This window comes from Ochotona princeps, chromosome 26 (assembly GCF_030435755.1).
Source record: "Ochotona princeps isolate mOchPri1 chromosome 26, mOchPri1.hap1, whole genome shotgun sequence".
Taxonomy (NCBI): domain Eukaryota; kingdom Metazoa; phylum Chordata; class Mammalia; order Lagomorpha; family Ochotonidae; genus Ochotona; species Ochotona princeps.
Genome location: NC_080857.1, coordinates 1,550,500 through 1,578,432, shown reverse-complemented (window position 1 = coordinate 1,578,432; position 27,933 = coordinate 1,550,500). Strand labels below are relative to the sequence as shown.

Below are 27,933 nucleotides of genomic sequence, written 5' to 3'. Positions count from 1 at the left end.
GCCTCGTGTCTTCCAGGCCCAGCTGGTGGTTCTGTCAGCCCAGATCGCCTGGTCTGAGAACGTGGAGACTGCGTTGAACAGCGTGGGCGGCGGGGGCGACGCAGCGCCCCTGCAGTCGGTGCTCAGCAACGTGGAGGTCACGCTCAATGTGCTGGCCGACTCTGTCCTCATGGAACAGCCGCCACTCCGCAGACGGAAGCTGGAACACCTGGTCAGTCTCACTGCGCCCCTTCCCCGCCAGTTTGCATGGTTGGGAAAATGTGTTACCTGGTGTCTAGGGTTCAGGGAGCTGGATTGGAAGTGAGGTAACCTGGAATCAGGCACCCCCATAGGCTTCTGGTCCCACAGGCAGCGGGAATCTAATAAGCCATAGCCCTGGCCCCTCTCCGTTTTTCAAGCTAGTTGCGGCTTTTATTCCTGGTGAGGCATTTGTGTTCCTTTGTTCTTTGCTGTGGCTTTTGATGCTATGTAATGCTGGTGCCTGAATAGTGTTTCGTTATGTCTCAGAGTGAAATGTTTCCTGAAAGTGGCTGTAGCTGATTTTAACCAGTATCTCATACATGTCTAGAAAGTACTGTATTAATGGCTGGTTACATTGTATTTCCTCAGATTACAGAGTTGGTTCACCAGAGAGATGTTACCCGATCCTTGATCAAAAGCAGGGTTGACAATGCCAAGTCCTTTGAGTGGCTCAGCCAGATGCGCTTTTACTTCGACCCCAAGCAGACAGATGTGCTACAGCAGCTCTCAATCCAGATGGCCAATGCCAAGTTTAACTATGGCTTTGAGTACCTGGGCGTCCAGGACAAGCTGGTCCAGACCCCGCTCACCGACCGGTGCTATCTGACCATGACACAAGCCCTGGAGGCCAGGCTCGGGGGCTCCCCGTTCGGTGAGATACTCGGCAAGCTGGGAGGAGGGCTCTGTGTGGCTGCTTCAGCTGTCTGTGGACTCCCTGTCGCAGCTCTCTTGCTTTGTCCCTTGCGATGTACATGCGGGTGGTGCTCAGCCTGTCCTCCCGTCGCAGGGCCTGCTGGGACGGGGAAGACGGAGTCCGTCAAGGCCCTGGGCCACCAGCTCGGACGCTTTGTCCTGGTTTTCAACTGCGATGAGACCTTCGACTTCCAGGTGAGGGACGCATGGGCCCGCGGTCAGAGGACCTGAAGGCCTGTCCAAGACTCGCCTGAGCCCTCAAGGGGCCAGGTGGCCTGAGGCTTGGAGATCGGCTTTCTCTCCATGCTCCAAGTGGTTTTTTTTGTTTGGTTGGTTGGGGCTTTTTTTTGTTTTTTTGCATAATGTATCATTTTTCTAAAATGGAAGTTTTTTGAAGGAATACTTAATGTCTAGGAATAAATGTTGAGGAAGGGGCTTACAATCCACAGCATGGGCTAGAGTGAAGCAGGCAGCTTTGTCATTGGGTTGCCTTGCCACAGGAGGGAACAGGGGACTGTATTGAGGGCCCCCTCTACCACATCCCTTCCCTCGGAAGCAGATGATGTTGTACCATCTCAGAGGAAGCTAGGTTTCAAACACATGTGGCTCTCCTGAGCAAGATGGGTGAGCAGAGCCAGGATGGCGCTCTGTGGTGGTGGGCACTCGGAAGGCTGCAGATGGAGCCGACTCCAGACCTGGCAGTTGAGGTGCCAGGATGGATTGGGCCCCATGACAGGTTCTGCTCCCGACTCGCAGGTGGCCTGTCCACACGGAGTGCTCAGGGAGAGGCTGTGCTCCCTGTGCCGGCTCCATCTGCTGGGGGCCCACGCAGCAGCCTCCCAGGGCCTTCAGTGATGGCCTCTTCAGAGGCCTCTCAGATATAGTCCCCCAGGGCTGGTTTCTAGTATCTGAGTTGGGGAGGGTACACAGTTCAGCCCCAGCAGGTAGCCTCAGCTTCCCTTGTTGTCTCCATCCAGGCAATGGGCCGCATCTTCGTGGGGCTTTGCCAGGTGGGCGCTTGGGGCTGCTTTGACGAGTTTAACCGCCTGGAGGAGCGGATGCTGTCGGCTGTGTCCCAGCAGGTGCAGTGCATCCAGGAAGCCCTGCGCGAACACTCCAACCCCAACTATGATAAGAGTAAGACTTCTTTTCTTGCCAATTATTTCCACAGTGTGAGAGAAATTCTAAATTGTGAAGCAAATCCAATATCTCTGGTTAGAAACAAGCAAGAATTTAGCTCATCAGAATTCCGTTTTGCCGGCAGAGTAGTGAGGCCTGGTTGAGGCCCATCTGAGCAGCTTGTATCCCTCACGCTGAGGTGGCCAAGCTTGCCAGCAGCCGTTCCTGTGCTGGCCAGAGCTGCATGCCACCTTGACGTGTGTGCTCCCTGCTGCAGCGCCGGTCGCACAGTGTGGCTCTGGCCAGGTTAGGTCCTCAGGACCCTGCTTGCCTTTTTTTTTTTTTTTTTTTTTTAATTATATTTTGACAATCTTTACATTGTTGATTAGGGTAAAAAGTTACAAGGGCTAAAGGGAATATTGAGGAGAAGCCCCACCCAGTCTCCCATCCACTCCAGGTCCCGGATGTAGGGCATGCTCTGAGATCCTAGCTCAGGTGGTCCGGGTAGTTCACCAGTTATGCATTGCTGCCAATCTCGCCACTCCAGACACAATGAGGCTGTTGAATAATCTACTGATTGACATAGTCCATCATAGAGTCTCCCTTTGCCTGCTTGCCTTCTTACAGCACCTTGCCGACCAGAGTGTCCTGTTGCCTGGTCGTGGAAGTGAGCCCTCTGTCACCCCAGGAATCTGTGTTCCCGAGGCTCCGCGATGGGCCATTCTCTGCTGCTTTGGCAGCACATTAGCAGGGACCTGAACTGGAAGCAGAGTAGCCAGACTCGAACCCAGTAAGGGTTGCCTGTGTCAGGGTGGTGGCTTAACTTCCAATGGATGGAAGAGCTCTGTGTGCCACTTGGTCTTTCAAGTACCTTTTTTTTTTTTTAAACAAAACATCACTTACATCATCCCTGAGTGGTTCAGAGGAGTTGGGCTTTGTTTCTGGTCCTGTTCTGGATTTTGATTCTGGGAAAATACAGTTTTGTTGTTGGGAAGAGTAGCTACTTTTATTAAGTCAGGAAAACTGCAGCAGCGGGGGCAGCGAACAGTCAGTCGGTCGCTTGTGTCACGGCGTCGGTGAGCTTGTTTGCCTCTGTGGTTGGGCTGATTCTAGTCTGGGTGTAGGCACTCGTGTATGGGCTTGTGTGGGCTGCTGCGCGAGGGCCAGACCTCCGCTCCCGGAGCTGGAGACTGGTGCTCCGCCTGCCGACATCACAGCTGCCCGCGGCGTCCTCTCCCTTTCAGCTTCTGCCCCCGTTACTTGTGAACTGCTCAACAAACAAGTCAAGGTGAGCCCGGACATGGCCATCTTCATCACCATGAACCCAGGCTACGCCGGCAGGTCCAACCTCCCCGACAACCTGAAGAAGCTGTTCCGGAGCCTGGCCATGACCAAGCCTGACCGACAGCTCATCGCCCAGGTCATGCTGTACTCGCAGGGCTTCCGCACCGCCGAAGTGCTCGCCAACAAAATCGTCCCATTCTTCAAGTGAGTGGCAGAGCCACTGGCGGGCACGCCCTGGCCCTTTAGCCTTCACCGTGCCATCTGTGACTTGCGTGGCAGACATAGGGCTGCTGCTGTAAAGAGCCGTTTCCCTCCCCAGGCTGTGCGACGAGCAGCTGTCCTCCCAGAGCCATTACGATTTCGGCCTGCGGGCTCTGAAGAGCGTGCTGGTGAGCGCGGGCAACGTCAAGCGCGAGAGGATCCAGAAGATCAAACGGGAGAAGGAGGAGCGAGGCGAGGCGGTCGACGAGGGGGACATTGCGGAGAACCTTCCTGAACAGGAGGTGGGTGTGGCGCTCAGAGCTGCCCGCCAGCGGCCAATCGGACTGTCGGTCAAGGGATGGCTGTGGGCCGGTCGTGGGGTCTGTCCTGCCTCTCACGGCCTGCTTTTCCCCCTGCAGATTCTGATCCAGAGCGTGTGTGAGACCATGGTGCCCAAGCTGGTGGCGGAGGACATCCCACTGCTCTTCAGTCTGCTGTCGGACGTGTTCCCTGGGGTCCAGTACCACCGCGGCGAGATGACCGCCCTGCGAGAGGAGCTCAAGAAAGTGTGTCAGGAGATGTACCTGACGTATGGCGACGGGGAGGAAGTCGGCGGGATGTGGGTTGAGAAGGTAACAGTTCTGCCGCTCCCTCCGGGCCAAGGCCGTGCTGCACTCTGATTTTGTATGGCCTGCTTGAAAGTAGCGAAGCTGGTCCTTCCGGAAGATGTCCTTCCGGCATCTGCTGTGTCCATGCGAGGCAGCTCGGCTGGCACCTGCTCCCCTCACGGCAGCCTTCCTCAGTGGTGCCCAGCTTCCCAAACTGTTTGGATGGTCTGATGTCCAGCCTGTGCAATGTTTGAAAATCCACGGAAGATATTTCTGCGTGTGTATACACACCCACAACACACACACTCTCCCTCCCCCGCAGTATACACACGAACACCCACCCACCCACCTGCTGCAGTTTTCCTAATGCCAGTTTGTGATCCCCGCAGGTTCTGCAGCTGTACCAGATCACCCAGATCAACCACGGCCTGATGATGGTGGGGCCCTCAGGGAGCGGGAAGAGCACGGCCTGGCGCGTGCTGCTCAAGGCCCTTGAGAGACTCGAGGGTGTGGAGGGCGTGGCCCATATCATCGACCCCAAGGCCATCAGCAAAGACCACCTCTACGGGACCCTGGACCCCAACACCAGGGAGTGGACCGATGGGCTCTTCACGCATGTGCTAAGAAAGTACGTGTGCTCCACTGTGAGGGACATTGCGTTTCCAGTGGCAGCCAGGAGGGGGCGCACCTCCATCGTCGAGCCCTAGGCTGACTGACCAGTTGTTCTATCCCGACCCCAGGATCATAGACAACGTGCGAGGCGAGCTGCAGAAGCGCCAGTGGATCATCTTTGATGGTGATGTGGACCCTGAGTGGGTGGAGAACCTGAACTCAGTGCTGGACGACAATAAGCTCCTCACGCTGCCCAACGGGGAGCGCCTCAGCCTGCCGCCCAACGTAAGCATATGGCTTGCTGTGCCACCTCGGCCGTGGGGCTGCCCCCCAGCTGGAATGCCTCCTGGGGGCTGACAGCGACTTCCTCATGCTTGTTAAGTCCTAAGGGCCCCCTGGAGTTCTGTGAACCTCCAGTAGCCCCCAGAGGGGGCTGCAGGGTGAATTTCCTCAGCACCACACCTGGGAGGTAGCAGAATGTAGAATTTCCAGAGGGAGCCTTCGAGCTTGTCCCTGGGAAGTGAGCCTTTGGCGCAGGTGCCTGACCGCACCCCCGGCAGGTGAGCAGCTGAGGCTGGCCTGGGTGGGTTTGCAAAAGGCCAGGCCCACATCTTCTAGATGCTGAAAACGCTCATGCTGTGTGCCGGAAGTGGAGACAAGGCCGCTTGCTCTCCTGCGGCATATGTTCCACCGGGTGAGGCTGGGCAGACGCGTGACAGGTGCTATGCAGGAAAGGCAAGCTGGGAGAGCTGCTAGTGCTTGTGAGGGATGGGGGAGTAAGGCCAGGCCAAGCCTCCTAGAGACGGGGCCTGAGGGCTAGACCTAGAGGGCCAGACGCCAGAGCCAGCCCAGTGGGCAGAGGGCCCAGTGTGCACGAGAAGAGCCTGAGAGGACGCTGAGGGGGTTTGGGCCACACACGGAGACGTCCCGGGAGGGGTGTGGGTTTGCAGGGTGGGAGCAGAGAGACGTGGAGGCTTCCGCAGGGCTCTGGGTACCGCAGGCTGGGGCAGGTGAGCCGATGTTAGCTGTGATGGAAGGGCACTGCCCACAGAGCAGAAATAGCAGTAGTGGAGAAGCATTACCAGGAAGTTGGGAGCAGATTCTCATTCTCAGACTGGTCCTCTGAGAGCTGATTGGTGGATTCTAACTGTCACACACCACTTGCCGTGTGGCGGCCACAATACCAGCAGGGCTGTGGGACCGAGCCCCCGGGAGAGTCCCAGCCCCACTGCCTGCTAGCAGGTGGCGTAGTAGGAAGAGGTGGGCTCCGGTGGCCGTGGCCTGTGCCTTCTGCCCTGTCGTCGCTCTCTGCTGCGGGGACCCCACCTTTCAGACCTTCCTCCAAGCTGCTCCTGCAGGGAGTGGGACACATGCACTCTGAATGTGTGACCATGTGTAGTCTTTCAAAAGAATCGATTTATTTGAGAGCCAAAGTGACAGCTGTTGCTTCGCTCCTCACATTCCATGACAGCCAGGACTGGGCCAGGCCAGCAGCCGGGACCTCCGTGTCCCTGCGCCACATGACTGACAGGAAGCCTCGGGCCTGGGCCAGGTGCATTAGCAGGGAGCTGGGCTGGAAGCAGAGCAGCCAGGGCTGGGGCCAGCCCTCCTTGGCAGCAGCTTGCCCCAGTGTTTGACCACAGCCGCCTCACCGCCTGCCTGATGGTTTCTTGAAGGTGCGGATAATGTTCGAGGTGCAGGACCTGAAGTACGCGACCCTGGCCACAGTGTCGCGCTGCGGTATGGTGTGGTTCAGTGAGGACGTGCTAAGCACGGACATGATCTTCAACAACTTCCTGGCCAGGCTGCGCAGCATCCCCCTGGACGAGGGCGAGGACGAGGCGCAGCGCCGGCGCAAGGGCAAGGAGGATGAAGGGGAAGAGGCCGCGTCCCCCATGCTGCAGGTGCGGGGCCGCTGCCCTACTCCCCTGGCCTGAGGGCCACCCACAGCCATGCTCGAGTGTTGGCATGGCAGGGCGCAGTGAGGTCACTCTGCTCTGTCCCCAAGCCCTGTTCACGTGTGGTCATCCCGAGCGCAGCCTGGAAGCCAGGTGTGGGGGCTGTGAAGGCACCCTCAGCCATAGCTATGACCCGAGCAGCCTGAGGGCGGGGCTGCTGGAGGCAGGGCTATGGGCACTGCCAGGGTGAGGGGCCGAGGAAGTATGGCTGGAGAAGCGTCATTTGCTGGGCTCAGATTAGAGTGGACACAGCACTCCTGGCCTGTGGGTGACAGGCACACATCCCCACTTCCCTACTAGATCCAACGGGAAGCGGCCACAATCATGCAGCCCTACTTCACGAGCAGCGGGCTGGTCACCAAGGCGCTGGAGCACGCCTTCCAGCTGGAGCACATCATGGACCTGACGCGCCTGCGCTGCCTGGGCTCACTCTTCTCCATGCTGCACCAGGCCTGCCGTAACGTGGCACAGTACAACGCCAACCACCCCGACTTCCCCATGCAACTGGAGCAGCTGGAGCGCTACATCCAGGTGAGGCCCGAGGCCCTGCGGGCGGGGCGGAGCCAGGCTCGCCCTCTACAGTTGCCAACCTTGGGATGCCCCACGTTCTCCCACAGCGCTACCTGGTGTATGCCATCCTCTGGTCCCTGAGTGGAGACAGCCGGCTGAAGATGAGAGCAGAGCTGGGTGAATACATCAGGAGGATCACGACCGTGCCCCTGCCCACGGCACCCAACATCCCCATCATTGACTATGAGGTGCGTGGGCGCCTCCTGCAGCCTCTGTCCTCAGCCTCACTGCTGCTCTATGACCCTGGAAGAGCCTAACCCGGGGGTTGTTTCCCCAAAGGACCTAAGTTTTTGTCAGGAGTCTAGATTGACCCCCCAGCCCTGCTGGTGTGACGGTAGGCAGGGCTGGGGTGTGCCTCAGCCTGAGTGGCACTCTGCGTGCAGGTATCCATCAGCGGAGAGTGGTCCCCGTGGCAAGCCAAGGTGCCCCAGATTGAAGTGGAGACTCACAAGGTGGCAGCGCCCGACGTCGTGGTGCCAACTCTGGACACTGTGCGTCACGAGGCCCTGCTGTACACCTGGCTGGCCGAACACAAGCCACTGGTCCTGTGCGGCCCTCCTGGCTCTGGCAAGACCATGACCCTATTCAGCGCCCTCCGGGCCCTGCCTGACATGGAGGTATGTGCAGGCAGAGGGCAGCCCCCCAGGGGTGGGGGTACAGCCCTAAACTTGGTGCCATGTCCTCCCCAAAGGTCGTGGGTCTGAACTTCTCCAGTGCCACCACACCAGAGCTGCTGCTCAAGACATTTGACCACTACTGCGAGTACAGGCGCACCCCCAACGGCGTCGTCCTGGCGCCCGTGCAGCTCGGCAAGTGGCTCGTGCTGTTCTGTGATGAGATCAACCTACCGGACATGGACAAGTACGGGACACAGAGGGTCATCTCCTTCATCCGACAGGTGCGCTGCTGCCCCGGCCCCTCCTGTGCTACCTTGGTGGGTTCCAGGGCCCAGCTAATGTGTCCCATTCCCTTCTCCTTTAGATGGTGGAGCATGGGGGCTTTTACCGCACCTCGGATCAGACGTGGGTGAAGCTGGAAAGGATCCAGTTTGTCGGGGCTTGTAACCCACCCACCGACCCCGGCAGGAAGCCCCTATCACACAGGTAGCGTGGTGGTCCTGGGCTTACTGGGGGTTGCAGAGGTACGAGGGTTCTGGGGGCCTGCACTGGGCTGCAGTCCTAGGGAAGGAGGCCTGCCCCGTCCACAGTGGGGTGTCAGCACAGCACCCCATCCCGTAGGGTGTCCCTGTCACTGAGGTGGGAGGCAAGCATGGAGTTCCTGACCCTCTTTCTGCCTGGCCCAGCTCTAGCTGCTCTGAGCACCGAGGCTGGGAGCCATGAGCCAGAAGAACTTGCTCTCCCTCTGTCTCTGTCCATCAGTTAGGTTGAAATGAACACATTTTTTAGGAAAGCTCTGGTTAGGTAGTCATGAGCTGTCCCAGACCCATGTGTAAGGCGGGGCTGCTGAAGTGAGCCTGAGCGCTTCTGCCTTGCTCTGTGGCACTTGCTCCCTTGTGGGGTGGAGCCCAGCCTGGCTGGGGTGTGTGTGTGGCCTCCATTGGTCTGGGTGTAGGAGTCAGGGAGTGACGCGCAATCCAGCCCAGGGGGCCACGAGCACCCCCTGCAGCCTGCCCCGCGCCTGGAGCCGCTGTCCCGCAGGTTCTCCTGCCACGCACCCATCGTGTCCCTGCAGGTTCTTGCGTCATGTGCCCGTTGTGTACGTGGACTACCCAGGCCCCGCCTCCCTCACGCAGATCTACGGCACCTTTAACCGTGCCATGCTGCGGCTCGTCCCATCCCTGCGCACCTACGCCGAGCCACTCACCACTGCCATGGTGGAGTTCTACACCATGTCTCAGGTATGTGCGGAGGGCTTAGCCAGAGCTCGCCACGAGCTGAGCCGAGGCGTCGGGGCGCCTCACACTCCTCGGTGATGCCGGGTTCTTCATGAGAAACCGTGCCAGCATTGCTGTCCTGCCTCTTCAGCTGTTGATGGAAGTGGCCGTGTAGCCTAGTGGTTAAGCCACCAGGTGGGATGCTTCCCTTCCATACAGAACGCCTGGATTCTCTTCCAGCTCTGTCCTCAATCCCAGCTTCCTGCTGCCATCCACCCTGGGAGGCGGCAGGTGATGGCCCCACGTGCGCGAGAGGCCCAGACGAGTTCCTGGCTGCCCACTTGGACCTAGGGCAACCCCAGCTGTTGCAGGCAGCTGGGGAGAGAGCCTGATGGGAGCCCTGAATGTGGGTCTCTGGCAGACAGTGGAGAATTTGGGGAGTTAAATGTAATTACCCTTTCTGCCTGCAGGAGAGATTCACCCAGGACACCCAGCCCCACTACATCTACTCACCCCGTGAAATGACCAGGTGGGTGAGAGGGATCTTTGAGGCACTGAGACCACTGGAGACGCTGCCCGTGGAAGGCCTGATCCGCATCTGGGCCCACGAAGCGCTGCGACTCTTCCAGGACAGGTAAGGGGAGCGTGTGCTTGGCATTCTTCCAAGCCCCACATATGGGTCTGCAAGGCAGGCCGGCACAGGTGTGAGCCACCCGGAGGTGGGGGCAGCTTTATGTACTTGACCTCTTCTGGCCGGCTGGGTCTGGACGTGGTCTCCCTGACCCCACAGCTCTTGCTTATCCTGGATCCTGGGTCCCTGTGCTTGCGTCCCGTGGCGCGCCTTCCCTTGTGGGCTAAAGTTTTGAGTTTTTCTTGCTGAGTGACCAGTGTGGGAGGGACGCAGTGGCTGGTGGCCAGGTGACGAGCATCTGTCATGAGGGCGTTGTGGCCGAATCTCCACCTTCCAGGGACTCTCAGGAGCCATCCACCTTGCCACAGGGCCTTGGGAGGAGTTGCACATAATCCCTGTTGCTTGGTGTGCCTAGCTCCTTCCTGGCTCTTATTTCCTTTTGAGTTTTTGTGTGTCAGTGTTGTAGCCCATCATATCTGGGGCTCGATTTTAGTGGGTGAGGAATTCATCTCCATGCTTTACTGCTACACTCACCGTGACCAGGGAATCCCAACTGAGTCACTGTTGAACACAGTAGCACAGTTTTCTGCTGCAGTGACTTGGGACAAAGCTCAGAGCACAACCAGAGGAACCTCGGGACAGGAGAGGCGAGGGAGGCTGTTCTGAGAGATTGGTCCCGTTCACCGATTCAGTCTCTGGCTTCCACCTCCAGAACCAGGAGGTGGACGCTCCATCTCGGTCTCCCACATGGGTGGCAGGACCCAAGTATTGAGCCACTGCCATTACCTCCCAGGGTGGGTTTGCAGGAAGCAAACCTAGTGCCCCGTGTGCTGTGCAGGCATGTTGACCACCTAGCTAATGTTGCCACCATGTTTCCGTTTCATAAATCAGTGTAATTCAGTGCTTTTCGAGGTTTGGGGTGGTTTTTAAATCTGTTTTAGTATCAGATGTCATGTTTCTGAAACATTTGTATTTCATATGCAAATTTCACAGTCTGCAGGTTCAGCCACCACTTGCAGCATGAGCCTCCCATATGAGCACCACAGTCTGTCTCCTCTGTGCAGCTTTCAGTCGGAAAGAAAGGGGAGAGGGAGGGGAGGAATGAAGGAAGAGAAAGAAACCCCGTAGGTTCCCTGCTTATGTAAGAAAAGGGCTGCGACCCCTCCGAGGTGCTGGGGGTCAATGTGCTGGACTGCTGTCGTCGCAGGCTGGTGGAAGACGAGGAGCGGCGCTGGACAGACGAGAACATCGACATGGTGGCCTTGAAGCACTTCCCTAACATAGACAAGGAGAAGGCCATGAGCCGGCCCATCCTCTACAGCAACTGGCTATCCAAGGTAGGAGCTGTCCCGCGCCCGTGCTCCCCTCCTGGCTGGCAGGGGCAGGGACTGCCTTTCTGTCTCAGGGCTGTGCTGATGCTCAGGTCACTCACTAGGCACCTGGGGCTGCAAATCCTGGCACAGCTGGCTGTTCTCTGTGGTGACGGTCACCGTCATGGTGGCAGTCACCATCAGGGCAGTGGGGCTGACTGCCTTGGGGCCCTGGTGAAGACAGACTGCTGCGTAAGGCAGCCAAGAGCAAGCCTGCATATGCTCCGCACGGCGTGGCCGTCCCTGTGGCAGCCGTGACATGTCCTCCTTCTCCAACCACGATGAGGGTGTTGCACTAAGTCCTCCCCTCAGGGTGCACTGGCCACACAGGGTGGTCGGCATTCTGGGGGGCTTACCTGCTCATGGGGCACAGACGGGGCTGGACGCAGATGGCTGGGACTGGGGAGAGCTCCTCAACAGACAGCCATCATGCTGTTCTGTTGTTTGTTGTTAAGATTTATTTATGTGAAATAGAGACAGGAAGACCTGGAGAGGAGTCTTCCCACTGGGTCATTGCGCAGGTGGCCATGATGGCCAGGGCTGAGCCCACCCAAAGCCAGGAGCCCAGGATTTCATTTTGGTCTGCCCACGTGGGGGCAGGAACCCATCTGCTATTTTCCCAGACAGTTAGCAGGGAGCTGGATTGGAAGTGGACCGGTTGGGATGCAAACCGGTACCTACCTGGGATGCCAGAGTTATGGGTGGCAGCTCTGAATTGGTTTTTTGTTTTTTATATAAAAGAAATAGATTTCATGTATTTCATGTATGCAGTTTAAAGAGTTTGAAAGCTGGGGTCACAGAGAGAGGGAGAAAGAGTCCCCATCTGCTGCCTCGCTCCCCAGATGGCTACAAGAGCGAGGGCCAGGCCAAAGCTGGGGCTTGGAGACAGAGGCCCCTGCACCTCAGTTCTCTGCTCCCCTCCCTGGCACGTTAGATGGGAGCTTGATGAAAAGTGGACCAGCCAGGACTAGAGTTAGTACCATTTGGGGTTGTGGCTGTGTGGGTGGTTGCTTAGCTGCTGTGCCCCAGCATTGGCCCCACTGTAAAAGGCCATGTAAGGACTGGTCACAGCTGACACACTGCGTGGCTAACCCCATCTCGGCGTGCCTGGATTCCGCTCCTCCTGGTGCGGCTTCCTGCTAATGGGTGTCTGGGGAAGCAGCTGGTAATTGCTCAAGTACTTGGGTCCCTGCTACCCAAGCTGGAATTCCTGGCTCTTGGCTTGAGCCTGGCCAAGGCCTGGCTGCTGTGGGCCTTTGGGAGGAAACCAATGAATGAAAGGTTTTCTCTTTCTCTTCCTCTCCCCTGCTCAGTGTATGTGCGTGTGTGTATATGCCTTTCAAAGAAATAGAGTTGTTAGAAAGGTTTCTCCCGGCAGGGAACTAGGAAGGGCGAGAGGTGGGTTTGTTCAGTGGTGCTGGGGTTGCCTGTGACCCACCCCTTCGCATTGACAGGAAACCTCTTCGGCTGTGGTTGGTCTCTGTACCCTCTAGGGGTGTCCTTGAAGGTGTCCTGTGGGAACCTTGCTCCAACCCAGGCGAGCTGTGGTCTGTTCTCAGCATTTCTCTGGCTGAGCAGGCACCGGCAGCGCTTGCTCGGGCCGGTCACTCGGCAGTCCCTGGCACAGCGGGGCTCCGCCCTTTCCCTGTCGTGGCCGGCGTGAGGCCACGGGGTGTGACTGCACCAAGCCCAGCAGTCTCGCCCACTGGGTTCTCTGCCTGGCTGCCCTGTGGCACAGAAGCATGCTCTGCCACAGACAGCACTGACATCTTCGTGACGGTGTCTCGCTCTGACCGTGGCATCTCTCGGGTCTGTTGGGACCCCAGTTGCCTTGGTTTCTTCTGTAAGGCATTCCCACAGCTGTCCCTGCGTCGGGCTGGCTTCCCAGAGGTTACTGTGTGTGGAGGTGCGCTTGGCGTTGGTCCAGCCAGACGGTGCCTTCCCGTGAGGAACGTGGGTGTCTTTTTCCCGTAGGATTATATCCCGGTGGGCCAAGAAGAGTTGAGGGATTATGTCAAGGCCAGGCTGAAGGTCTTCTATGAAGAAGAACTTGATGTTCCTCTGGTCCTGTTCAATGAAGTGCTAGACCACGTGCTCAGGATTGACAGGTGGGCTGCACACATGGAAGTGTCGCACGTAGAGTGAGCTCACAGTGGTTGACACAGCTCAGGACACATTCCCATTGAGCGACTCGTCACGGTGTCTTGGGGACAGGGAGATAGCGGCTGGACCAGAGCTCTCCTGTCTGGAGTGTCTGGAGGGCGAGGCCAGCCGTCTGTTCAGCAAGTGTGTGATGCTGAGGTTCCACACACAGTCCTGGAACAGCTCACGCCGGGAGGGGCCAGAGTCTCAAGAGGCCTGAGGTGCGCAGGCCTGAAAATCTCTCACCTCTTCTGACGTTTCAGAATTTTCCGCCAGCCACAAGGCCACTTGCTTCTGATAGGTGTGAGTGGAGCCGGAAAGACGACGCTGTCTCGGTTTGTGGCCTGGATGAACGGTTTGAGTGTGTACCAGATCAAGGTGGGTCGGGTTGGAGCGGGGCTTCATTCCTGCCCTGCCGGCACTGGTGGGACTAAGGAGTGGGCCTCACTTGCCACTGCTTCTCTAGGTCCATCGGAAGTACACAGGGGAAGATTTTGATGAAGATCTTCGGACAGTGCTGCGGCGTTCCGGCTGTAAAAATGAGAAGATAGCATTTATAATGGATGAATCCAACGTGTTAGATTCTGGGTTCCTGGAGCGAATGAATACGCTTCTGGCCAATGGAGAGGTAAGCGAGTGAGGCCTCACTCTGGCCTCCCCGTGCCGTGGCCTTCTGCACAGGGCCTGGCCTCAGCTGCTGTGTCCTCCGCCCAGGTCCCTGGTCTCTTCGAAGGGGACGAGTATGCCACCTTGATGACGCAGTGTAAGGAGGGAGCGCAGAAGGAGGGCCTCATGCTGGACTCCCACGAGGAGCTCTACAAGTGGTTCACCAGCCAGGTCATCCGCAACCTGCACGTCGTCTTCACCATGAACCCGTCCTCGGAAGGGCTCAAGGACCGGGCGGCCACCTCCCCGGCGCTCTTCAACAGGTACTGGGCTGCCCTTGGCTCCAGCTCCCCGGGCCCAGCAGTACGCTGACGTGGTGTGTCTTTCAGGTGTGTGTTAAACTGGTTTGGTGACTGGTCCACGGAGGCGCTGTATCAGGTTGGCAAGGAATTCACCAGTAAGATGGACCTGGAGAAGCCCAACTACATCGTGCCCGACTACATGCCCGTGGTGTACGACAAGCTGCCGCAGCCGCCGTCTCACCGGGAGGCCATTGTCAACAGCTGTGTGTTTGTTCACCAGACTCTTCACCAGGTGGGTCGGTCTCGAGATCAACACCTGAAGGACACAGGACGTCGGGGCAGAAAGGCCAGGCCAGCGCTGTGGCCGCAGGGATGGGGCGTCCCACTCGGAGCACCTGTCTGAGGCCCCGCTGCTGCACTTCTGACACAGCTCCCTGCTGAAGGAGACTGGATGGCAGCAGAGGACGGCCCAGGTGCTGGGCCCCTGCCTCCTGCGAGGGGGCTGGGGTGGAGCTCTGGGCCCATGGCTTTGGCCTGCCACAGACCTGGCTGTTGCAGGCAATTGGGGAGGGAACCAGCAGAGAGAAACTCTCCCACACTGTCTGGCTGAGACAAAATGCTAACCTTGATGTGTTGTGTAAGTAGGCCTGAGCTACCACGACCATGCCTGCTGGCTGGGCCTGGCTGTCCGTCACAGGAATCCAGCATCAGCCATGGGCTGTGGGCATCCTGTCTCCTGTGCTACCCAGGGCGTCTGCTGGTCCCTGCTGGTCTGCCCCCACCCCTCCTCCCGCAGGCTCCTCTGCCTTGCAGCCAGAGGAGACTAAAGTCTAGTCATGTGTGATATTGATTGATTTATTGCTTGAAAGGCAAGGAGATCTTCCATCTGCTGATTCATACCCCAGATGCTTGCAGCAGCTAGATGTGGCTTAGGCTGGAGCCAAAAACTCCTGGGTCTCGCATGTGGGTGCACCGGCCCAAGCGCGTGGGCCGTCATCCACCTGCCCTTAGTGCAGTGCCTGGGCGTCGTCTCTGAGACCGGATAGCCAGGCCTTGAACCAGTACTATGATGTGGGATGTGGGTGTTAAATGGCTGCTGAATCACTGCTCCCAGGCCCAGCGCAGACAACCTAATCTGGGGTCATTGCTGATCTGGGTAGCCAGATCTGGGTAAGCAGTGGAAGGTGCTTTGTGCATAACCCCTGTCAGGTACACCCTTGGGGTAGGCATGCTTGGTACCCTCACTTTAGATAAGTTTAAATAAAGTAAAAGCTTAGAGATCTTAGGGACTGCTTTTTTATATAAACATTAATATTTGGAAGGAGGAGCTGAAGAAAGACTCAGATCTTGCATCTGCGGGTTTACTCCCGAAGTGGCCGCAGTAGCCAGGACTGGGGCAGGTTGAAGTCAGGCAGTTCCCTGAGCCTTCTACATGGGTACGTTAACTGGAGCCCTTTAGTTGTCGTCTACCACCTTCCCAGGCGCTTTCGACCCAGGGAGCTGGGTTGAAAGTGGGGTGTCCAGGTGTTGAACAGATGCCTGGATGGTAAAGCAGGCAGCAGCCCCACCTGCTGTGCCCCAGTCTCGGCCCCTTGGGGCTTCCTGAGAACACAATTATAGGAGCCAGCCCAAGTGTCCTGCCCGCAGCACCCAGCTGGTTCTGCTGCGGGCAGCCTGGAACTCTGAGCTTCAAGAGTAACTCATTTGATTGTTGCCTAAAAGGCCAATGCGCGGCTGGCCAAGCGAGGAGGCCGCACGATGGCCATCACGCCGCGGCACTACCTGGACTTCATCAATCACTATGCCGACCTGTTCCACGAGAAGCGCAGCGAGCTGGAGGAGCAGCAGATGCATCTCAACGTCGGGCTGCGCAAAATCAAGGAGACGGTCGACCAGGTACGCACAGACCCAGCTCGAGGCCCGGCCCGGGCGGAAGCGGGCGGCCATGGGCCACTATGGACTTGCTCCTTAGGTGGAGGAGCTGCGGCGCGACCTGAGAATCAAGAGCCAGGAGCTCGAGGTGAAGAACGCGGCAGCCAACGACAAGCTGAAGAAGATGGTGAAGGACCAGCAAGAGGCAGAAAAGAAAAAGGTACTGCCTGTCACTGCAGGGGCTGCGGCGTGCGGCCAGAGCAGGGGTGCGTGCAGGCAGGATGAGGGCTGCATCCAGAAGGCTCCTCAAGCTGCCTGTCCTTCCAGGTCATGAGCCAGGAGATTCAGGAACAGCTGCATAAGCAGCAGGAAGTCATCGCAGACAAACAGATGAGCGTCAAGGAGGATCTGGACAAGGTGGAGCCCGCCGTCATCGAGGCGCAGAATGGTAAGGCTGCAGCACGCGTGGGCCGTCGGGTCAGCTCCCACAGGAGCCCCCAAGAACGCAGTGCTCTGAGGGTTTCTCTATAGCCACATCTTCCATCCTCTGCTTTACTTCCCGAAGCTAGGAGCCCACGGCTCCATCTGGGGCTCCCCGAGGCTGACAGGAGCCAAGTACCTGGGCCGTCAGTCCGCCTCCCGGAAGGGGTCAGAAGCATAAGCTCGGGGCCAGGGCAGCATGTGCTGGGTAAAACTGTGGCCTGCAGTGCCAGCTTCCCATGTGGGTGCCAGTTTTTGTTCTGGCTCTTCCACCTTCCAGGTCCCTGCTTGTGGCCTGGGAAAGTAGTAGAGGACGGCTTGGGACCCTGCATCCGTGTACAGGGAGACCTGGAAGAAGCTTCTGGCTTCAAGCCCAGCTTTGACCTTTGCAGACATTTGGGGAGTGAACCAGTGGATGGAAGAGAGCATTCTGTTTAGGCGCCCTCTCTATCTATGCCTTTCTTTTTTTTTATTTTTTTTTAATGGATTATTTTATTACTATTTTTTAAAGATTTATTTTATTTTTATTACAAAGTCAGATACACTGAGAGGAGGAGAGACAGAGAGGAAGTGGAGCTGCCAGGATTAGAACCAGCGGCCATATGGGATCAAGGCGAAGACCTTAGCCACTAGGCCACGCTGCCGAGCCCTATCTATGCCTTTCAAATAAGTAAATATATTTGAAAAGTTTTTAAAAGATTTATTTAATTTTGTTGGAAAGGCAAATTTACAGAGGGAAAGACAAAGATCTTCCGTCTGCTGGCCACCACAACTGAAACTGAGCTGATCCAAAGCCAGGAGCCTCTTGGGTCTCCCACACTGGTACAGGGTCCCAAGGGCCTTCCTCAACCGCTCTTCCCAGCCACAAGCAGGGAGCTGGAAGGGAAGTGGAGCAGCCAGGACACACCGGCGCCACAAGGGACCCTGGCGCCTGCAAGGCGAGGACTTTAGTCAGTAGGCCACAACACCCAGCCCCGTAAATATGTTTTTTGGAATGCGTGAACTACCCAGCACTCCAGCAGGCACTGCTCTTGGGCCTCGGGAGACAGCATTAGCTGCTAATCCCACATGTCAGCCTTGGTTTCCGGGAGTGGTGTGGCCCTGCCTGGTGACTGCTAATCAAGGGGACATGTGAGGCCACTCCTTTGCTTTCCCTGGCTCCGGGCCTGTGAAATTCTGCACCCGTGGAGTGGCACCTGTCATTCTGGTCTTGTTTTTTTTTTGTCTGTTTGTTTGTTTGTTTTCTGTGTTCTAAGAAGCAGAGAGCTTGCATCTGCTGGTTCACTCCCCAGACGCCTGAGGCAGCCCCTGGCAGCGGAATGGGATGCCAGGGGCTGGTGACCTTGCCCTGTGCCCTCCTTGTCCCCGGTCACACGGCCCAGCGGTTTTCACTTCACACAAGATAAATTTCCATTCATAGCTAACTTGAATGAGAATATAATTTAGTTGTCACTTGCTCTGAAATTTAAGACAATCTCAGCTAGAAAGTCACACTTTCATTTGCAGAAAACTTGGGCTGCTTTGTTTTTAATTTGTTTGAAACTCAGTGTTGGAGAAATCTGTCCGCTGGCTCACTACCCACGTGACTGCGCAGTCAGGGCTGGGCCAGGCTGAGGCAGGCGCCTGCAGCTCCACACGCCCTCCTCTTGGCTGGCATGGCCCCGGTGCTTGGGCCTCTGCACCCATGTGGGAGACCTGGATGATGCTCCCGGCTTCGCACTGGCCCAGCCTCTGCCGTTGTGGCCTGACAAGTAGCAGTGCGCTCTCAGCTCTTGGCGGCTCAGGCCTAGTACCGTAAGGGCTTTGGCATTGTTGGGCCGGCCGCCGGTGCAGCGCAGAGCGTTTCCAACAAGAACCCCAGCTCCGCGGCCTGGCCACGCTGGCCCCCCTCACTGCAGCCCACCACCCCTCCCTCCAGCCGTGAAGTCCATCAAGAAGCAGCACCTGGTGGAGGTGCGCTCCATGGCCAACCCGCCCGCGGCCGTGAAGCTGGCGCTCGAGTCCATCTGCCTGCTGCTCGGGGAGAGCACCACCGACTGGAAGCAGATCCGCTCCATCATCATGCGTGAGAACTTCATCCCCACCATCGTCAACTTCTCAGCCGAGGAGATCAGGCGAGTGCTGAGCCCCCTGCACGAGGCCCCTGCTAAGGGCGCTGTGCTTCCCTTGGGGCCATTCCGGGGCCTCCCCCTGCCTGCTGCAGCAGAACTGCCCTGGGTGTCCGCTGGGGGGCGGGGCCTCTGTCCCCAGCACTGTCCTCTGCTCAGCCTCAGCGGTCGCGGGGCAGCGAGGTGGGGGCGGCCCTCGTCCCGGCATGACTTCACGAAGACTCCTGTTGCAGTGATGCCATCCGGGAGAAGATGAAGAAAAACTACATGTCAAACCCGAGCTACAATTACGAGATCGTCAACCGCGCATCCCTGGCCTGCGGCCCCATGGTGAAGTGGGCAGTTGCACAGGTACCAAGCTCACCCACAAGATGCCCGGGGCATGTACGCGCTGGGCTGGCGCGAGTGGCAGCTGTCCTCTGCCCCACAGCTCAACTACGCAGACATGCTGAAGAGAGTGGAACCCCTGCGCAATGAGCTGCAGAAGCTGGAGGACGACGCCAAGGACAACCAGCAGAAGGCCAACGAGGTGGAGCAGATGATCCGGGACCTGGAGGCCAGCATCGCCCGCTACAAGGAGGAGTACGCCGTCCTCATCTCGGAGGCGCAGGCCATCAAGGCCGACCTGGCGGCTGTGGAGGCCAAGGTGAGCTGGGCCGACGCTGCCCTGGCAGTGTCCAGACACCACACTGTTCTCCTGGAAGAGCCCGACTGCCTGCTGTCAACTAGATTACGTAGCATAAACGGACACCAGCCGACCCAGTGTGGGGCCAGTGAGTCTGCCCCTCCCGCAAGCCCGTGCGAGGCTCTGTGACATGTGCACTGGGTCCCGGGGTTCAGGCCGGACCTTCCTGCTGCTCCCACGGAGGCTCGGCGCTGAGTGCTGCTGGGACTTGGGCACGGCCCCACTCCCCGCCCTGCCAGCGGCTGGGTGCGGCCTGCACTCAGTGGACATCTTTCCTCGCAGGTGAACCGCAGCACTGCTCTCCTGAAAAGCTTGTCAGCTGAACGTGAGCGATGGGAAAAAACGAGCGAAACGTTCAAAAATCAGATGTCCACCATCGCCGGGGACTGTCTGCTGTCAGCCGCATTCATCGCCTACGCGGGCTACTTCGACCAGCAGATGCGCCAGAACCTGTTCACCGCCTGGTCCCACCACCTGCAGCAAGCCAACATCCAGGTACTAGCCGGGGTCAGCATGGGGGCTGACGGCAGCGGGCTGCGGGCCGGCGTGGCTGATGAGCGGTGCCCCTCAGTTCCGCACAGACATCGCGAGGACGGAGTACCTGTCCAACGCTGACGAGCGCCTGCGCTGGCAGGCCAGCTCCCTGCCCGCCGACGACCTGTGCACCGAGAATGCCATCATGCTGAAGCGCTTCAACAGGTGTGTGTCACACGGACTCGGAGAAGGCAAGCTGAATGGGGTGTGATGCTGACAGTGTCTGCCCCCCACGGCTGTGTCCGGTTCTTCTCATCTTTCCCTACAAATTTATCTGCTTACATTTTTGTTTGGAAAGCAGAGGAACAGAAGGGTCTTCCACTTCTGGTTCACTCTCCAGATGCCCACAGCAGCTAGAATCAGGCCAGGCCGAGAGCAGGAGCCTGGCACTTCACGTAGCTCTCCCACCACGAGCAGCAGGGACCCGGGTCCTGGAGTTGCCGTCTGCCACTTACCAGGGTGCCCGTTAGCATGAAGCTGTCCTGCTGTGGGCAGCAGGGTAGCAGGTGGTGCCCTGCTGGCTCTCACGGCTCTCTCTGCTGCGCCTTGTCCCAGGTACCCGCTCATCATCGACCCATCCGGCCAGGCGACAGACTTCATCATGAACGAGTACAAGGACCGCAAGATCACACGCACCAGCTTCCTGGACGATGCCTTCCGGAAGAACCTGGAGAGCGCGCTGCGGTTCGGGAACCCCCTGCTAGTGCAGGTGTGTCTGTGTGAGCCCCTCTCTGCTCCCAAGGCTCTGAGGTGGTCCTGGGAGAAGTCCCAGACAAGTCAGGTCCATAGCAGCCCACACAGCTCTGCGTGCTGGCGGGAACACATGGGGGCGTGCTGTGCGGGGCACCACAGCCCACAAGGCCGGCACTTCTGTGGTCGGGCAAGGGGCAGGGGGACCCACGAGAACCTAGCTGGTAAGTTGAAGTGGCTGGTGGCTGCGGGCCTCGTGGACGTGCAGCCCCAGGGAGGAAGAGGAGTTGGGAGGCACAGCGTTCACCGTTGGCTTCCCCACGGTGTTGGCTCTAGGACGTGGAAAGCTACGATCCTGTTTTGAATCCGGTCCTGAACCGTGAAGTCCGACGCACAGGTGGGCGCGTCCTGATCACGCTGGGTGACCAGGATATAGACCTGTCGCCATCATTTGTCATCTTCCTGTCCACGCGAGACCCGACTGTAAGCAGTGAGACCCTGTGCGTGGGGAAGGGGCTCTTCTTTGCAGCTGAGGTAACAGGCTGGGCTGCCATGCTGTCTGCTCTGGCAGGTGGAGTTCCCGCCGGACCTCTGCTCCCGTGTCACGTTCGTGAACTTCACAGTCACCCGGAGCAGTCTGCAGAGCCAGTGTCTGAACGAGGTACTCAAGGCCGAGCGGCCTGACGTGGACGAGAAGCGCTCGGACCTTCTGAAGCTGCAAGGTGCGTGTGCGGAGGCCGTCCGGGCGGGAGCGCGGGGTGGGAGCGTGGCCAACGGGCACCCTGCCGTCCTCAGGGGAGTTCCAGCTGCGCCTGCGGCAGCTGGAGAAATCTCTGCTGCAAGCCCTGAACGAGGTCAAAGGGCGCATCCTGGACGACGACACCATCATCACAACGCTGGAGAACCTCAAGCGGGAGGCGGCCGAGGTGACCCGGAAGGTGGAGGAGACGGACATTGTCATGCAGGAGGTGGAGAGCGTGTCCCAGCAGTACCTGCCCCTGTCCACCGCCTGCAGCAGCATCTACTTCACCATGGAGGCCCTGAAGCAGGTGGGAGAGCCCACAGTCCCTCAGCTGTGACAGCTGTCTGCCAGCCAGGTCGCCAGTTCCTGGGTGCGACCCTGACCGCCACCCACTTCTGTCTTGCAGATCCACTTCCTGTACCAGTACTCCCTGCAGTTCTTCCTGGACATCTATCACAACGTCTTGTACGAGAACCCAAACCTCAGGGGCATCACCGACCACACGCAGCGGCTGTCCCTCATCACGAAGGACCTCTTCCAGGTGGTGGCGGGGCCACAGCTGGGATGGGGTGATGAAGGGCTCCTGGGAATAGCACTCACGTACGTGCTCTGCCCTCCCCAGGTGGCATTTAACCGCGTGGCCAGAGGCATGCTGCACCAGGACCACATCACCTTCGCCATGCTGCTGGCGAGAATCAAACTGAAAGGCGCGCTGGGGTAGGGCGGCCCCTCCCCACACTCCCCACACTGCTCCCCAGCACGGCTGCCATGCTGTGGCTGTGCCCTCAGTGGGAACCCTGATGAGCTCCCTGCATTCCCGCAGAGAGCCCACCTATGACGCCGAGTTCCAGCACTTCCTGCGTGGGAAGGAGATGGTGCTGAACGCGGGCTCCACCCCCAAGATCCAGGGCCTGACCGTGGAGCAGGCGGAAGCGGTGATGCGCCTGAGCTGCCTGCCAGCGTTCAAGGATCTCATTGCCAAGGTTCAGGCTGACGAGGTAAGCGGCCGGACTTCCTGGAGCTGAGCAGGGCCCTCCCCGCAGCGCCCATGTGGACCCTCTTTTGTCCCCACAGCAATTTGGCATCTGGCTGGACAGCAGCTCCCCGGAGCAGACGGTGCCCTACCTCTGGAGCGAGGACACGCCCTCAAGTAAGTGCCCTGGGGATGGCATCTCTGGCTCCCGGCAGGAAAGGGTTGGGCTGGAAAGTTAAGGGGGTGAATCCAGGAGGCCTCCCGCAGTGAGGGTGTGCACGCCAACAGGATGAGGGGCTGGCATGGGCTCGCCAGCCAGGAGGAGGCAGGGGAGGGCCTAGGAGCCAGGAGCCCAGAACAGGGGCTTCCCTCCTGCGCAGGGACCCACGGGGTGCTCTGTACCTGGGCACTTCACAGGGTCTGGAGCTCCTGGCATCGGTAACCACTGTGTGGGTAGCGGCTGTCACAGCATGACCAAGGGCTCATAGGAGACCCACGAGTCGGGAGCCAGAGAGCCAAATAAGGATTGTGGCTTCCAAGATGGGATTTGAACTTTGTTAAAGATGTACTTATTTGAGGGGTGGCACCATGGCATAGCAGGAAAATCCTGTGCCTGCAGCACTGGCATTCCAAATGGACACTGGTTCCTGTCCCAGCCACTCCACTTGCAACCCAGCTCCTTGCTAAGGTGTCAGGGAAAGCATCCGAGGAGGGCTCAAGTCCTCGGAACTCTGTGCCCATGTGGGAGACCCAGAGGAAGCCCCTGACAGCCATTGTAGGTATTTAGGGAGCAAACCAGTAAATGGAAGATCTCTTCTCTGCAACTCTTTCAGTAAGTCTCAAAAGTCAAAAATAGGTTGGTTTATTGAAGAGGCAGAGTGCGTTCCATCTGCTGGTTCCCTCCGTGAGCCAGCCTGGGCAGGGGTCAGGCACGCAGGCTTCATCCCCCGTGTGGGTGCAGGAGCCCCAACACTTGGATGTCTCCAGGTGCCATAGCAGGGAGCTGGATTGGATTCCAACTAGTATTCTGATGTGCAGTGCCCACTGCTGGCTATCTTTCCAATTAGGAAAGATAGACAAAGTGTCCTCACCACTGAGCCCTCCCCAGATGCCCTCAGTAACCAGGGTGGGACCAGGCTCCTGCCCAGTCTCCCCTTGGGGGTGACCCAGCTGCTGAAGTCCTCACCTGCCACAGGGGAGCGGTGTCCGTTCCTGCTCCACCAACCTCTGTCCTCTCGCAGCTCCCATCGGGCAAGCCATCCACCGCCTGCTGCTGATCCAGGCCTTTCGGCCCGACCGCCTGCTGGCCATGGCCCACATGTTCGTATCCACCAACCTCGGCGAGTCCTTCATGTCCATCATGGAGCAGCCGCTTGACCTGACCCACATCGTGAGCACCGAGGTGAGAGTCGCAGCAGGCCCAAGCACAGTGGCCTCCTGAGGCCAGCGCCCACGAGGCATTGCAAGCCCACCAAGGGGCTGTAGCCTCAGGGCTCTCCTTTCCCGACAGGTGAAGCCAAACACGCCGGTGCTGATGTGCTCCGTGCCCGGGTACGATGCCAGCGGGCATGTGGAGGACCTGGCCGCCGAGCAGAACACACAGATCACCTCCATTGCCATTGGTAAGGGCGCTGGGGGCTCTGATGGATGAACCCCAGGGATCCCAGGGATCCCAGGGATGGGGGCAAGGAGCCATGGTCACAGCCACCAGCGCCAACCCTGAGCTTTCTGTGCAGGCTCAGCAGAAGGCTTCAACCAGGCGGATAAGGCCATCAACACGGCTGTGAAATCGGGCAGGTAAGCCTGCCATGCTCCTTTCCAGGGCGGGAGGCGGAGGCCCCCGCGCCCAGGCCGACAGCGTGGCTTCCCGCACACAGGTGGGTCATGCTCAAGAACGTGCACCTGGCCCCCGGCTGGCTGATGCAGCTAGAGAAGAAGCTGCACTCGCTGCAGCCACATGCCTGCTTCCGGCTCTTCCTCACCATGGAGATCAACCCCAAGGTGCGGGCACGGGCGGGTGTGGGACGCGTGAGGTCTCCGTAGGAGCGTGTGTGAGCTCTCACTCTGATGTCTGTGTGAGGTCTCCCTGGGTGTGGTTCAGCACCCTCAGTGTCACATGCCTCGTCCCCCCAGGTGCCAGTGAACCTGCTGCGTGCAGGCCGCATCTTTGTGTTCGAGCCACCCCCGGGGGTCAAGGCCAACATGCTGCGCACCTTCAGCAGTATCCCTGTCTCACGCATCTGCAAGGTGAGACTGCGTCCTGGCTGCGCGCCCTCCACGTAGACCCGCCGACGGACACAGAGCCAGCCTCTGCTTCCCGGCCACGTGTACACAGCGGGGCCCGAGTCCACCTAGGGGCAGTCGACCAAGGTGTGCCGACCACATCCTTAGTACCTGGACACATCAGTGGGGCCATGTCACACCCCACCCCCACAGCTCGAGAATGCTCGGGGAGGGAGGGGCAGGACTCCGTGCTGTGTCCCAGTCAGCTCTGCCCAGCACAGCTGTGCACTGGGTGCCCGCTCGTCGGTTGTCGCTGAGCAGCGTGTTGGCCAGCGCTCCTGAAGCTCCAGCCCCCTGCACAGTGGCTGCGAGAAAGGGCACCACTTTCTCGTGACCTGGTCCACTCTTCTTGTCCAGTCTCCAAACGAGCGCGCCCGCCTATACTTCCTGCTGGCCTGGTTCCATGCCGTCATCCAGGAGCGCCTGCGCTACGCCCCGCTGGGATGGTCCAAGAAATACGAGTTTGGGGAGTCAGACTTGCGGTCAGCCTGCGACACAGTGGACACGTGGCTAGACGACACAGCCAAGGTGAGTGAGGGCTGTGCCCAGGGCAAGTCCAGAGGGGGCGGGGGTTCCCCACATGGGGCAGGGGGCGCCCCCGTAACCTGGACATCCTCACCCCAGGGCCGGCAGAACATCTCACCAGACAAGATCCCGTGGTCAGCCCTGAAGACCCTGATGGCGCAGTCCATCTACGGCGGCCGTGTGGACAACGAGTTTGACCAGAGGCTGCTCAACACCTTCCTGGAACGCCTCTTCACCACCAAGAGCTTCGACAGCGAGTTCAAGCTGGCATGCAAGGTGGACGGGCACAAAGACATCCAGATGCCCGACGGCATCAGGTACGTGGGCAGCCTGGCCCGGAGCCGGACCTTGTCCCAGGCCGCAGGGCAGCCCTCTCAGCCTCCCTGTGCTGTCCGTGCAGGCGCGAGGAGTTCGTGCAGTGGGTGGAGCTGCTGCCCGACACTCAGACGCCCTCCTGGCTGGGCCTGCCCAACAATGCCGAGAGAGTCCTCCTCACCACACAAGGTGGGTGACCCCTCAGTCCCCAGCAGACAGGGCCTCCAGGCGACCGCAGTCACGTGTGAGATCCAGTCGAATGTTTATGGGAGAGGGACCTCAGAAAGGCAGGTTTGCCAAGAGCAGCGTCCGGAAAAGCCGGGTGGGCCAGTGGAGGTCGACTGGCAGTTCACAGCAGGCCGAGCCCAGGGGACAGACACAGCCCCCTCGGCCAGGCCCCTTGGACTGGCTTCAGCAGTCACGCCCTGGGCCTGGGGGAGCGCTTCCTCTGTCTCCTGCCTGTGGGCTGGCGGCCACCTTGGCCCACAACCCTCACGTCTGCTCTTTTCCCCTTGACCCCGGCTGCCCCGGCTGTGGCCAGGCGTGGACATGATCAGCAAGATGCTCAAGATGCAGGTGCTGGAGGATGAGGACGACCTGGCCTACGCCGAGGCCGAGAAGAAGACCAGGACCGACTCCACGTCCGACGGGCGGCCCGCCTGGATGCGCACGCTGCACACCACGGCCTCCAACTGGCTGCAGCTCATCCCGCAGACCCTGAGCCACCTCAAGCGCACCGTGGACAACATCAAGGTGGGTGAGCCACGGCCACTGCGCGCCGGGTTCCTCGCACGGCACCCCCCACCCTTCCCTGCTCTCACCAGGCCGTGACTGCCCCGCAGGACCCTCTATTCCGGTTCTTTGAGAGAGAAGTGAAGATGGGCGCCAAGCTGCTGCAGGACGTGCGCCAGGACCTTGCCGACGTTGTCCAGGTGTGCGAGGGGAAGAAGAAGCAGACCAACTACCTGCGCACGCTCATCAACGAGCTCGTCAAAGGTACGCCGGGGAGGCCTGGGCACTGCGGTGCCAGCCTCAGCTGGCGAGGACCTTCTTTCTGGTTCCCTGAACATGGGCTTTGGAGGTGCCGGGGACGCGGTCGGCAGCCCTGTTCCTTGAGGGCCAGATGCGCCTAGCCCCCGTGTGACTCGGGCTGGAGCTGTGCGGAGGGGAGGGCGGCCGGTGTGAGCACGGCCCAGGAGCAGACAAGCCCGCTGCCTGCAGGGATCCTGCCGCGGAGCTGGTCGCACTACACGGTGCCTGCGGGCCTGACTGTCATCCAGTGGGTGTCCGACTTCAGCGAGAGGATCAAGCAGCTGCAAGGCATCTCGCAGGCGGCCGCGGCTGGCGGCGCCAAGGAGCTTAAGGTGGGCGGGTGGGACGGGCCCAGAGGGCCGGGCGGGTGTGGCCCGGCTCAGGGACCTGGTGACCGACTGCTCACTCTGCCCCCAGAACATCCATGTGTGCCTGGGCGGCCTGTTCGTGCCCGAGGCCTACATCACCGCCACCAGGCAGTACGTGGCGCAGGCCAACAGCTGGTCGCTGGAGGAGCTGTGCCTGGAGGTCAACGTCACGGCCTCGCACAGTGCCACCCTCGACGCCTGCAGCTTCGGGGTCACAGGTGAGTGAGGCCGCTGGCCCACTGCCCGCACACAGGAGGGGCCCCTCCCTTGTCACCCGCAAGGTGGCCCTGCGGCCATCGTGTCGTCCTCAGCAGGGGCCGTGCCCTCTTCCCACAGGCCTGAAGCTGCAGGGGGCTACGTGCAACAACAATAAGCTGTCGCTGTCCCAGGCCATCTCCACCGCCCTCCCCCTGACACAGCTGCGCTGGGCAAAGCAGACAAGCTCAGAGAGAAAAGCCAACGTGGTGAGTGGGCACCTCCACGGGGCCCTGGGGAGGAAACTGCCTGGCCCATCAGGGACCCACCCGTGTCAGCCCCAGCTGTCCACCTGCCCGCAGGTGACCCTACCTGTCTACTTGAACTTCACCCGTGCCGACCTCATCTTCACCGTGGACTTTGAGATCGCCACAAAGGAAGACCCTCGCAGCTTCTACGAGCGCGGAGTGGCCGTCCTATGCACAGAGTAGGCGTGGCTTCACTTGTTCGCATCCTGAGGGGCAGACACAGTAACTGCACTTGAGTGCAGGCGTTGGATGGCAGAGTGTGAGAAGCAGGTGGTCGGCTGGAGGTGAAGGCAGGAGGGCATGGAGGGCGGGCGCTGACAGGCTGAAGGACACAGGCGGGGTGTGCAGAGGGCTCATGCGTGGCTCGTTGTCTGCAATAAAGCACTAAGCATGACTCGACTCCGCCTCCATCTCTTGTCCAACTGACCTGCGGCCGGGCACAGCCCCAGGGGCCTGTCCAGCAGAGCACCCAGGCCAGGCTGTCACAGCAAGGCGACAGTGCCTGCCTGGCCCCAGGACGAGCAGAGGGCTGGCAGCCGGCTTGCCCAGCCCAGGCCACGTAGAAGTGACTTCTCTCACTGACCTTGGATTTGGGGAAAGTGCCTGAGCTGGGAGGATACAGAGCGAGTTTGGGGAGCCCGAGGGGCTTCTGC

At 59.5% G+C, this 27,933-nt stretch overlaps 1 protein-coding gene across 1 annotated transcript in view; it reads left to right on the top strand.

Annotated features, from left to right (window-relative positions):
* Window positions 1–27,679, top strand: part of DYNC1H1 (dynein cytoplasmic 1 heavy chain 1) — a 60,030-nt gene extending 32,351 nt beyond the window's left edge. Inside the window, exons 26-78 of the mRNA XM_058655500.1 lie at window positions 17–211; window positions 610–892; window positions 1,028–1,128; window positions 1,911–2,070; window positions 3,297–3,540; window positions 3,656–3,839; window positions 3,957–4,169; window positions 4,535–4,773; window positions 4,886–5,042; window positions 6,434–6,661; window positions 7,016–7,246; window positions 7,333–7,473; window positions 7,669–7,902; window positions 7,977–8,183; window positions 8,267–8,388; window positions 8,978–9,143; window positions 9,590–9,753; window positions 10,958–11,087; window positions 13,095–13,228; window positions 13,526–13,640; window positions 13,729–13,890; window positions 13,977–14,191; window positions 14,258–14,462; window positions 15,893–16,066; window positions 16,143–16,262; window positions 16,370–16,490; window positions 18,441–18,636; window positions 18,864–18,981; window positions 19,061–19,276; window positions 19,598–19,810; window positions 19,887–20,014; window positions 20,405–20,558; window positions 20,876–21,022; window positions 21,111–21,261; window positions 21,335–21,588; window positions 21,688–21,822; window positions 21,904–21,998; window positions 22,105–22,279; window positions 22,356–22,431; window positions 23,496–23,656; window positions 23,765–23,876; window positions 23,991–24,051; window positions 24,132–24,255; window positions 24,388–24,501; window positions 24,895–25,065; window positions 25,162–25,379; window positions 25,463–25,566; window positions 25,919–26,130; window positions 26,220–26,373; window positions 26,599–26,741; window positions 26,827–26,995; window positions 27,114–27,241; window positions 27,335–27,679. Coding sequence (XP_058511483.1) covers window positions 17–211; window positions 610–892; window positions 1,028–1,128; window positions 1,911–2,070; window positions 3,297–3,540; window positions 3,656–3,839; window positions 3,957–4,169; window positions 4,535–4,773; window positions 4,886–5,042; window positions 6,434–6,661; window positions 7,016–7,246; window positions 7,333–7,473; window positions 7,669–7,902; window positions 7,977–8,183; window positions 8,267–8,388; window positions 8,978–9,143; window positions 9,590–9,753; window positions 10,958–11,087; window positions 13,095–13,228; window positions 13,526–13,640; window positions 13,729–13,890; window positions 13,977–14,191; window positions 14,258–14,462; window positions 15,893–16,066; window positions 16,143–16,262; window positions 16,370–16,490; window positions 18,441–18,636; window positions 18,864–18,981; window positions 19,061–19,276; window positions 19,598–19,810; window positions 19,887–20,014; window positions 20,405–20,558; window positions 20,876–21,022; window positions 21,111–21,261; window positions 21,335–21,588; window positions 21,688–21,822; window positions 21,904–21,998; window positions 22,105–22,279; window positions 22,356–22,431; window positions 23,496–23,656; window positions 23,765–23,876; window positions 23,991–24,051; window positions 24,132–24,255; window positions 24,388–24,501; window positions 24,895–25,065; window positions 25,162–25,379; window positions 25,463–25,566; window positions 25,919–26,130; window positions 26,220–26,373; window positions 26,599–26,741; window positions 26,827–26,995; window positions 27,114–27,241; window positions 27,335–27,463 — 8,703 coding nt within the window. The 3' untranslated portion in view covers window positions 27,464–27,679. The remainder of the gene's footprint in view (window positions 1–16; window positions 212–609; window positions 893–1,027; window positions 1,129–1,910; window positions 2,071–3,296; window positions 3,541–3,655; window positions 3,840–3,956; window positions 4,170–4,534; window positions 4,774–4,885; window positions 5,043–6,433; window positions 6,662–7,015; window positions 7,247–7,332; window positions 7,474–7,668; window positions 7,903–7,976; window positions 8,184–8,266; window positions 8,389–8,977; window positions 9,144–9,589; window positions 9,754–10,957; window positions 11,088–13,094; window positions 13,229–13,525; window positions 13,641–13,728; window positions 13,891–13,976; window positions 14,192–14,257; window positions 14,463–15,892; window positions 16,067–16,142; window positions 16,263–16,369; window positions 16,491–18,440; window positions 18,637–18,863; window positions 18,982–19,060; window positions 19,277–19,597; window positions 19,811–19,886; window positions 20,015–20,404; window positions 20,559–20,875; window positions 21,023–21,110; window positions 21,262–21,334; window positions 21,589–21,687; window positions 21,823–21,903; window positions 21,999–22,104; window positions 22,280–22,355; window positions 22,432–23,495; window positions 23,657–23,764; window positions 23,877–23,990; window positions 24,052–24,131; window positions 24,256–24,387; window positions 24,502–24,894; window positions 25,066–25,161; window positions 25,380–25,462; window positions 25,567–25,918; window positions 26,131–26,219; window positions 26,374–26,598; window positions 26,742–26,826; window positions 26,996–27,113; window positions 27,242–27,334) is intronic.
* Window positions 27,680–27,933: the final 254 nt, after the last annotated feature.